Source organism: Sinocyclocheilus rhinocerous, unplaced genomic scaffold, assembly GCF_001515625.1.
Source record: "Sinocyclocheilus rhinocerous isolate Xijiao unplaced genomic scaffold, SAMN03320098_v1.1 scaffold779, whole genome shotgun sequence".
Classification (NCBI taxonomy): domain Eukaryota; kingdom Metazoa; phylum Chordata; class Actinopteri; order Cypriniformes; family Cyprinidae; genus Sinocyclocheilus; species Sinocyclocheilus rhinocerous.
This window is the reverse complement of record NW_015652150.1, coordinates 1,499,915-1,511,352: the sequence shown is the minus strand read 5'-3', so window position 1 is coordinate 1,511,352 and position 11,438 is coordinate 1,499,915. Positions and strand designations below refer to the sequence as shown.

The window sequence follows — 11,438 nt, the reverse complement described above, 5'->3', positions numbered from 1 at the left end:
TGAGTATTTGGGGTGGGCCTCAGTGATCTCTCTTGAACTACTGACGTACTGTAGTGAGGGGGTCTGTCTGCCCAGAAATATTGGCAAGCTATTATTCCAACAATTACAATCCTCTATACCCTTCTCTTTTCCTGGCTAAAGGCACGTTCCCACCAAGTACGGTAAGGATAAAGATAAAAAAAAAATTTAAAAAAAAGTGGGGAAAAAAACCTTCTGTATAAAAGAATAGCAGATTCCACAGCACAACTAACGATAACTGCACAGAGAAACGATATTGTTGGAATCTCTTTTATATTGTTGGATTTTTTTTTCCAGCTGTTATTTTATAGTTATTGTTCTTGGGGTGAACGTGCTTTAAGAGTGCCACCCAAGCTACTGGGTCCACACTTAGTTTATTAGCTTTTTGGCTTTTTACAGTGCCTAGTGACTCCCTCTGTTCATGGGTGTCTATAATTAATAAATAATCAAATTAAACAATAACAAAATGCATTCAGATATTAATATTTATTAAGTTTAACACACATTTGTCAATGCTAAACATTCCTCATTTATCTGTAATATCAATAAGATGCTAAAATTGTTATTTATGCAGTGATACTGTCATTCAGTGTAATGGATGACACTGTGGTGTAAATTACACTGCATGACAAAACCATTACCCTGAATGACCAAACTTCTACATCAGCTAATATTTGCCATTTAATAATATCACAGACTGCCGAATGACTATCAGTTTTTTATTTGAATTCAGAATAACTTCTTATTCCTGTTACACTGAATGATCTCAGTTAAACTGCATTTTCGGGACAAAAGTCCCCCGTCCATTTAAAAACAATAAGACATAGTCCTTTTAATATAACACAGCCAATACTTACTTGAAAATGCCAAGACAACATATATTTTTTAACTTGGTATTTTATATGTTTAGTTAAAGATGTAATGGTACAATCAACGTCTGGACCATTACACTGAATGACAATTTTACAAATTTTGACATTTTATTGTCTCAAAAGTTATTTGAAATATGAAAGTAGACAATTTACTTGCATTTAAGATGTTTTTTTGTGCATTTAAAATGACTTTTGTAAATGTAATTTGACGCGGACACCAAAATGGTGACGTCTCGTCTTTGACCCATATATATATATATATATAACACTGAATGATCTCAGTTAAACTGCATTTTCGGGACAAAAGTCCCCCGTCCATTTAAAAACAATAAGACATAGTCCTTTTAATATAACACAGCCAATACTTACTTGAAAATGCCAAGACAACATATATTTTTTAACTTGGTATTTTATATGTTTAGTTAAAGATGTAATGGTACAATCAACGTCTGGACCATTACACTGAATGACAATTTTACAAATTTTGACATTTTATTGTCTCAAAAGTTATTTGAAATATGAAAGTAGACAATTTACTTGCATTTAAGATGTTTTTTTGTGCATTTAAAATGACTTTTGTAAATGTAATTTGACGCGGACACCAAAATGGTGACGTCTCGTCTTTGACCCATATATATATATATATATATATATATATATGTGTGTGTGTGTGTGTGGAAAACCTGCTTTTTTTATTTATATGAACATATTTTGCACAATATTTACTCAATATTCATTCATAATATTCAAGTATATTAAATTGTAATAGATGCTAATAGTCAAGTCAAGTCAGGTCACCTTTATTTGTATTGCGCTTTATCCAATACTGATTGTGTCAAAGCAGCTTTACAGTGTCAAACAGGAAAATAGTTTGCCAATAATGCAAGAAGACCATAACAAAGAGTAATTTTTCCAACTAAAGTCAGTTCATTGATGATTCTTAAGGCCCGTTCACACCAAGGATGATAACTATAAAGATAACGATAAAGATATAGTTCTAAAAATCGATCTCAATATTAAAGAATAGTAGAGTCCACACCACAACTATAACGATAAAGGCACAGAAAGAAACAATATAGTTGGAATCACTTTCAATTAGTGCTGGGCGGTATGATCAAAAATTTATATCACTGTATTTTTCACGGTACATGACGGTATTTTTTTTTTTCATGCATGACCGGGTGTTAACCATATTTTCTACTGATTGAGAGAGGAAATACTGCAGTATATTGACTTAGAATGCCCTATTTTACTGTCATGATGAGTGAATATTGTCAAAAAATACCACACTCTTTCAAACAGTGTCGCGTTCCGAACGTTGTTTAAGCGACATACACCGTATTGCAGTATTTTAAAAATTCATATCATAACAAAAATAAACACCGGTATTCGGTATGAACCGGTATACCGCCCAGCACTACTTTCAATACGATTTTTTCCAGCTGATGAACGATAAAAACATTGACAGCCAATCAGAATCAATCATGCTGTAATGAGCTCAAGAATTTAAAGCGGCAGACGCGCGTGCGCTTAGAATAAACAGACAGTATCGTTCGCTGGTGTGGATGCTAATATCGTTATCTTTATAGTTATCGTTCTTGGTGTGAACGGGCCTTTAGAGTCTTAAAATGGCCAAATATTGGCCAATTTCTTGACTGTTAGGCAGAGAATCATCTTGTTTAACGGTCTAAAAGATATTTGTGTCAAGTGGACTTCACCAGCCTCGCTGCTGTCCTTTAGTTAAGGACGGCCTAACACCGTTTTCCACTCTCCATGGAGATGTTGGATGTTAGCGCAGATGCAATCTCATTATTCAGTTCAGCCAGACTGTTGGTGCCTCATGTAAGCGTCATGCAGTTCTTCGCTTCTCTCTTTGCTGCACTGCTGAGCAAAGCCACACGAGTCGTCACAGGCTACGCAGCAGGAAAGATCTCTCTGTATATTTATGTTAATGCACTTTATATTTACTCATTCATGTCCCATTCCTCTGTGTTTGTCAGTGGGCTATGTAGTGTATGCATAAAAAATATTAAAGGCCTCTGGCACAAAATATTGTGCCAATTGTAGCCTTATGTGTATAGATGCACGCTTGCTGCCGTGTGAGGGAGGAGAGTGAAAGGAAGAAGATAAAAGATTGTGTGTCTTGGCTTGAGAAGATGCTGTTAGTCATGCCAGTGCTGTCCCTTTGAATCCAGAATGCAAGGGGGACGGGGGGACATGTGCTCTGGCAAGGCAAGAAAAGGACGCAATATTCTCATTCCATCTCTGTCCTATCTTAATATTGGTTGCTTCGTCCGTCTTTCTTCATATCTTCATGTGGCTTAGTAAGACTGTTATTTTGTTCCAGTCCAGTGGCCACAGACCTGCTACGCTTGACTTTGCATTAGTGTCCCTTGCCAGAAGGCTTTTTGGCTTTCTTGAGTGCCTCTACATAGATCATACAATTAATTTTTTTGGATGATTTGTGCTACAGAGATCGTCAGATTTGAGTTGCGGTTCAAATATGGTGGCAGATTATGATAGAGCATCACCTTTAAAGCAACATTCTGGTTATTTTTGAGATTTTTTTTTTAAATTACCACAGTGGCAGATAAGTTTTTCTGTTTGGTCGACTTTTACTTTTAAAATAAAAACAAAAGAAACTTTTATTTTGACAGTGTGCAGGACGTTTATTTTGACTGCGCTGAAAACATCAGTGTTTGAGCGCACAGAGAGCTCCCATTCTTCGTCTTTGTTAGTTTACTGTCTCTGTATGGAATTCTAATAATAAATTATTAGAGGCGATCAAAAAAAAAAAAACAGCAGTAAAAGGAGTTACTGTTTTGAATCAGTATGATGAATCCTTCACTGAATGATTCAGCGGTTACTGAGTCAACATAATGAATCTGACTTCCTGAACTGAAAATTATCATTAATTTTAGTTGTGTAAATCTCAAAATGGAGCATGTTTTGTGTACTTATGTCATGAAACCATATCGGTGTCATTACTGACTGTCCTTTTGTCAATGTGTAGTTAGAGATACAGTGGTTGGTTTCGGGTTCCCCTGACCCCAATCAGATGTGTTTCTTAAAGACTCACCAAGATGTAACTTCTCTTTTAAAAAGAACAAATTTAGAAACACTTGAAGAGTTTATTGTGCCGACGGTCAAAAATATTGCCCATCCTGATCCTTTTTTTAGAAGTGATTGTCTGTGATAATCGACATTTTGCCATATAGGCTAGTCCATAGATATAAAGTAGAGTCAAAATTAACTCCAGATATTACTTTTAATGTCCATCCTAATAGGTTGAGACAGAATGTGCGTGTTAGTGAGCATAAAGCCAAACCTTAAGCTCTCTGACCTCATTTACCACAGTGAAAAGATGTCATTTACAGCATCTCCACCAGCCTTGCCCTTAACGCCTCTCTCTTTAGCGTCCTCTCTGTGATCTGTGATCAGCTAAAGATGAGATTAGTAAGAGATGACGCTTCTCCTCACACTGTCTTCTAGGGCTGAACGATTTTGGAAAATAATCTAATTGCGATTTTTTTTACCAATATTGCGATTGCGATTTAATATGCAATTATTTTTTAAAGCTCTTTATGAGCTATAAATCATTGTATAGTATGACCAACACACTATTAGATAGATTAAACATAAATGTTCTTTTCTGTAGGCCAGGCCTATATGTTACGATGAAATTAGGTGATGCATGAATTGATATGAATGACATTTTTATTTAACAACTACAATCACAGTAGTATATTGACTGATTTGTTGAACTTCCAACCTTGTAAGCATGTAATAATTATGACAACATAAAGCACTGACAAATAAGCCTGATGTAAACATGAATATGAAAGTCAGTAACAAATCACACAAACGAAAGCAGATTGCAGAAATATAAAAACAAGTCTGTTGCTTTACCACACTACTTTAGGTAATTCAAAGTCAATGTAATAAACATATGTAAACATGTGCACTGCACTTTTTAAACACTGTCTGTTAACTTTAGACCAGTGGTTCTCAAACTTTTTTGATCGTGCCCCCCTTTAAACCTATAAAAAAATCTTATTTAATTTAAAAAACCTACAGGGAAAAAACACATGCATCACTTGAAACATTGAAAATAGCATAGAGAGAATAACTGTTATTTTTATTATTCTCTCGCTGTTATTTATTTATTTTTTGTGGGTTTCATGCTGTCCGCTAAGGCATAGGACACACACAGGCTTTCCTCCTCACCAACGACATTAAACACAGTGTCTACACCGGACGCGAGCGGCAAAATACAGTAGAACTATTATAATCAGTGACGCTGTCTACACTGGATGCGACAAAACCCGACATTAAACTAATGCCTTGTTCTATTTATGACGTACTGACACAAAGTTAAAATGATTTGCAATGGTCCCTTTGTCGCGTCCAGTGTAGAGCTGCTGCGGCGCGACGCGACATCTGTAGCGTCCGGTATAGACACGGTGTGTGAAGCGGAGAGCAAGATATGCCTCGTCATATTTTCAGCATTTAGCATTTGAATGACCAGCACCTGCCTGGGTCTGTGCGACTTCATCTATGTCTTTTCTCTTCGCTTTCACAAACCGATCCATCTCCGATCGATCTTCAAGTGGAACACACCTCTTTACTCTCGCGTGTCACGTGACCGAGTGTAATCGCAGTCTCTGCGATTGAAAAATTGTGTTTTTTCATATCGCGATATTATCGCAAATGCAATTAATCGTTCAGCCCTACTGTCTTCTCATCTTCCCTTCGTGCCAATCCACCAATCCCTGCGCTATTCCCCAGATTAGGATCATTGGCCTGTGAGTGGTGGTTTTAATGAGCTGTAATTGATTTGTAAGCACAGATCCACCAGACTGTGTCAGGCAAATTAAATGAAGCTTGTTTGAAGCCCCAGGTCTCTTTTTCCAGCGAGTGATCCTGGTGGTGGTGGGACAGAATTCCCAGCAGGAGCGATGTGGCTTTTAGGACTTACAGAGTTCCAGCCTTCCCGCTGAGGGTGTGTTTGCCTCCTTCCCCTTGGACCAGGCCTGTGTCTGGGAAGTCAGCCATCTTGGAACCAAGTGCAGGCTTTATTCATCTAAACACATTTTAGAGGAATGGAGGGGGGAGTGACACAAGCTGGTAGTGTTTGCTCTCCAGCGGCTGTACATGGGGTCCAAAATTAACTTTTTGCCACACCTCATTGGCTAGTGAGTTGAAGAAATTTACTGGCCATGAATATTTCTTGAACTGTTTTTCCTTTTTAACAACAACAACAACAGTAGTAATAATAATAATAATTTGATACATTTTTATTATTATTATCATTATTATATAATGTACTGTTCAAAAGTTTGGGGCCAGTGAGATTTGTTTTTTAAAGAAGAGTTTTATGTTCATCAAGGCTGCATTTATTTGATCAAAAATATTGTCAAAAACAGTAATATTGTGAATTATTAATACAATTTAAAATGACTTTGATATTTTAATATTTTAAATATTAAATTTTTTTCTGTAATAGAAAAGCTGAATTTTCTCATGATCCATCAGAAATCTTTCTAATATGCTGATTTGGTGCTCAGAAACATTTCTTAATGTTATCATAATATTATGTTAAAAACAATTTTGCTGCTTGATATTTTTGTGGAAAGTGTCATACATATTTTTCAGTAGGCTATTTAAATTATATTTATTTGCATTTTTTGAAATAATAGATTTTTTTGTAAAATTATAAATGTATTTACTGTCATTTTTGATAAACTTAATGCATCCTTGATGAATGTAAATTTAAATCAATTTATTACAAAAAAAATCAGACTCCAAACTTTGAACGGTAGTGTAATTCTATCCTTAAAAAATAAACCAATTATATAGGCCTATATATGTATTTTATGATCCTCCACATGCGTGAGTGAATTAGTATGGAGTACGGAAGCAAATAAACTTATTGTAAAAATAAACACATTGTAAAGCTTTGCCCTTTGTTTTTCAGACACTGACTCCTCTCATATGACCAGCTGGCATTGGACAGGGTATTGGACCCTCCTCCTGCACGACGACAGAATGAGACAGTAGCTGGGGGTGTTGGAAATCATCCCTCCCCCCCTCCTCTTTGTTTTCCCCCTCCTACATATCCAAGAAGCATATCCATGCTCGCTATCTTACACCAACACTCTACAAAACAATACTTTGGACCTTTGTGGCCCCCACGCTTTACTTTGTAGGGACCGTGAGACTTTTACAGGACCGTTGCTGCTGAGAACAAAACCTGTTTCCTTTCAGCCAGTGGACACATCCTTCCATCCTTACAGCTTTGGTGGAGCTTAATGGAAGCTCAGTAGATCTTTGAATCATGTAAACACCAGAGGACCACTGGGAGTTTCCATTTGGAGTTGTATATTAATAGGCTGAAAGACTGCCAGTGAGTGAAGCAAATCTAATTCAACCTGCAGCAGAACATCTGTTAGAATAAATGATACCTCTCCTTTGCTGTTTCATCCATCACATCTAAAGTACCTTGTGCTTCATCGAACTGTTTACATCCACTCCACATATCTGATCCATCTGCCAATCCTTGAAACGATTTGTTTGTTTACATTTCCAGGCCTTATAGCTTTCCAAGACATATCTGTTTCATTACTTTCTCCTGTTTACATGCAAGTAAAAGTTTGAAGTATCTAAGATACTAGGAATGAGACCACCGTAGAGTTCAGTTCCTCACACTTATCCAACCTTAACTCACTGAGACTGTTCATCTGACTCTCAAACGTGGTACACTACTTCCACTGAACAGTTCCGTCACCATGTACACGCTGCAGTCCAAATGGCGCTACCTAATCATGTTCTTGGGGGTCCAGTTAGTGGTCATGGCTCTTCTTTCTAGAGAGGGCTACCAGAAAAGAGTGTCATATTTTTTCCGGATTTTCCGAAAGCCGGATACTACGACAGGACAAACAGTTGTTGGACGCAACCACACGGATGTTTATGCCAACCTCTCCCTTTTGGGCTCTGCTCTTAATAAAGAGGACATGCCCTACTGCCCCAAGCAGTCTCCTCTGATTGGTGAGTTTGATAGCTCCCTTGGAAGTGTGCTATCAAGTTCCTGATCTGTCTCACTATTGGGAATATCATATCATTATGTTAGTCATAAAAAACAGTACCTGGGAGTTTTTTAAAATATTTTTTTTATGAAAAGAAAGAAAAAATAGTAGTGTGTGTGTATGTGTATATATATATATATATATATATATATATATATACACAATATTATTTTGTTTGTTTACCGAGGCTGGATTTGTTTGATCAAAAATGCAGTAAAAACAGTAATATTGTGAAATACCATTTCAATTTAAAATAATTGTTTTCAATTTAAACATATCTTAATGTAATTTATGCCATGTCAGTGGCACGTGATACTAATATATATAAAATTTAAGTAAAATATTAATGGTGTGAATATATAATTTATTTTATGACAGTTTCTACTTTTGCGATTGAGGGGACAAAACAGAAAACTTTCTTTTCTGTTTTTTTTTGTGATTTAGTGTAAATCCTTTTTAAAATGTATTTATAATTTTTTACTTTTAAAAAAAAAAAGTATTTATTTAACGACTACCAGTTTCCTGGGGTTTTCCCCTCAATCACAAAAAAATACTGGAAAAGTGATGAAAAATTCAATGGTCAAAAGATATGGGAACCCTGCAAATAATTGAAATGGATCATCATGGATAGCATGTCAAATCTGGGTTTGGTCATGTATAACTAATCTAGGTTATCCACTACAATATTACCATTACCGTATTAGCAAGATACTGAAATGAGATACTATAAATACTTTCTCCCATAAACCATAGTAGTTTCTGCAAATATACAGCCCAGTCATGCCAACATTTTTCCGGTTCATATGTGTAGTAAACTATTAAAACGACTTTGCAGTCTGTTAGCCATAAGTGTGAATCTACTATAACGTTTCCTCCTTTTACAGTTTTTAAGCCTTATTAAATAGGGGTGTGAACCTACACTGGTCTCACGGTTCGGTTCGTTACGATTATCAGGTCATCGATTCGGTTCAATTCGATATCACGATGCATCACAATGCATTGACGATGCACTGCATCCTCAATTTTCAATTTTACTTCACATTTATACAATTTGATTTTCCGAAAGCCGGATACTACGACAGGACAAACAGTTGTTGGACGCAACCACACGGATGTTTATGCCAACCTCTCCCTTTTGGGCTCTGCTCTTAATAAAGAGGACATGCCCTACTGCCCCAAGCAGTCTCCTCTGATTGGTGAGTTTGATAGCTCCCTTGGAAGTGTGCTATCAAGTTCCTGATCTGTCTCACTATTGGGAATATCATATCATTATGTTAGTCATAAAAAACAGTACCTGGGAGTTTTTTAAAATATTTTTTTTATGAAAAGAAAGAAAAAATAGTAGTGTGTGTGTATGTGTATATATATATATATATATATATATATATACACACACAATATAGCACGAATAGTGTACCTTGTAGTTTACATTTAGAAAAGCGAGCGCAGCGCACATAACAGACTGTCATCGGACTCCTCCTCTTTAGTAACTTCATCATGCGATCCTTCATCTCTGGATGTGAAATAGTCCATTATAACATCTTTTAGGGCACTGACTAGAGGTGCGAACCTACACTGGTCTCACGGTTCGGTTCGGTTACGATTATCATGTCATCGATTCGGTTCAATTCGATATCACGATGCATCACAATGCATTGACGATGCACTGCATCCTCAATTTTCAATTTTACTTCACATTTATACAATTTTGTCAATAAATACAAGCAGTCAGATATATGAACTGTACCTGACCTGGTTTCTTAAGTTAGTGGTATTACCCCCTGCTAGTGATGTAACATTTGAACCGTGGCATAGGAGCTTGTGTCGAGAAAAAAATGGGTGTGCCAGATGAAGCCTCGATTGGAAGCCTGTGTTGTTAACATAGAAATCACGTGACCAATAACAAACGAAGCTTCACTTTCTGTCCAGTCACGTGTGCGATTCACTTTGGTGTCAGAAGTTCGAATCCCCAGATCTTACTTTACGAGTAAATTTTAATTCGGACTTATTCAGTTACATTTTAGATACCCAGTCATACAAGTAATATGAAGAATACAAATTATTTTATTAACCACCAGATGGCGCTGTTTTCGAGACACTCGAAGCTTTGAATCTTTTCCCGAAACAGTCAGAGGAAAGCCTCAGTGCTTCACGAGGCTTCATTTGCCCATCCCTACCCCCTACATATTTCATTGTGCGTGACATGATTTACACACAGCGTGTGTCTTCTCCAGGTCGTGCTTACCAGGTTGTTCATAAAAGCCGAAATGTGGCCAGATGTCGGCTTTTAAAGTAGTTGGAGCATTTTTAATTACTCGTACTCGTGTCTCGCCTCCCTCTGCCATTAGGCGCGTTCGATTTGAAGCAGCTCTTAGTGCGCAGAATGATCAGTGTATGTCATAAACCGCGAGAGCGATTTGAAAGCATAAGGATCCGTCTGCTCTCTTATCGCTCTCGCGGTACTTGATGTCACACTGATCATTCTGCGCAGTGGCGCTTCAAGCCGAACGCGCCTAATATATGCTATCACGACAAAGCACGTATGCGACAAATTACGTCACAAAAGCGTCAGTACGTTATAATCGGTTATGGTCTATTACTGAACCGATACCAAATTATCCTCGTCTGCATCGCGATGAATCGAAGAAACTATTAATTTCGACACCCCTATTATTAAAACAAAGTCAAATGCCTCAACCTCATCCAGTAAATATTCCTGTTCACACTCTTTACTTATTCAGGTGGACCAATTCGTGTCACTTTCCCCTCTGGGCTTACGTTTGCTGAGGTGGAGAGAAAGAATCCACTTGTTGTCCGTGGAGGGCGTTATAGGCCGCCAAACTGTGAGGCTCGCCACCGCACTGCAATAATCATTCCCCACAGAAATAGGGAGCACCACCTCAAGTTCCTCCTCTACTATCTGCATCCCTTCCTACAGCGTCAGCAGCTCAACTATGGCATCTATATCATTCACCAGGTGCGTCTGCAGCCTGTTATTATTGTTGGGATTTAATTAGGTGATGCAGAAATCACTAACTTAAATTTTTCTCTCACTGGAAACAATTTGCTATTCATAAATATTGTTCAGTAGACAGTGAGTCTCTCAATGAAATGACAGCAAACGTTGCAAATTTGTCCCTCATAATCATTTTGCTGAGTGTTGCCACTTAGAGGAAGTAAAATAAGTGAAATAAAAAAAATAAACTTTCTAGTTAAAGGGTTAGTTCACCCAAAAATGAAAAATAGGCTGCGTTTTACTCACCCCCGATGCATCCTAGGTGTATATGACTTTCTTCTTTCAGACGAATCCAGTCGGAGTTATATTAAAAATTGTCTTTGATCTTTCAAGCTCTATCGTTGCACTCAGCGGGTGTTGCATTGCTTCTGTCCAAAATATGTGAAAAAAAATGCACCTTTTCATAAAAAAAAGTGTCTCACACGGCTCCGGGGGGTGAACAAAGGC

At 37.2% G+C, this 11,438-nt stretch overlaps 1 protein-coding gene across 2 annotated transcripts in view; it reads left to right on the top strand.

Moving 5' to 3' along the window:
• The first annotated feature begins 6,803 nt into the window (after window positions 1-6,803).
• Window positions 6,804-11,438, top strand: part of LOC107713844 (beta-1,4-galactosyltransferase 3-like) — a 13,537-nt gene continuing 8,902 nt past the window's right edge. Inside the window, exons 1-3 of one of the 2 annotated variants that reach the window (XM_016519487.1) lie at window positions 6,805-7,823; window positions 9,058-9,171; window positions 10,717-10,952. In XM_016519487.1, coding sequence (XP_016374973.1) covers window positions 7,679-7,823; window positions 9,058-9,171; window positions 10,717-10,952 — 495 coding nt within the window. In that variant the 5' untranslated portion in view covers window positions 6,805-7,678. Of the gene's footprint in view, window positions 7,938-9,057; window positions 9,172-10,716; window positions 10,953-11,438 lie in introns of both variants that reach the window. The other variant, XM_016519488.1, reaches the window with a different exon arrangement.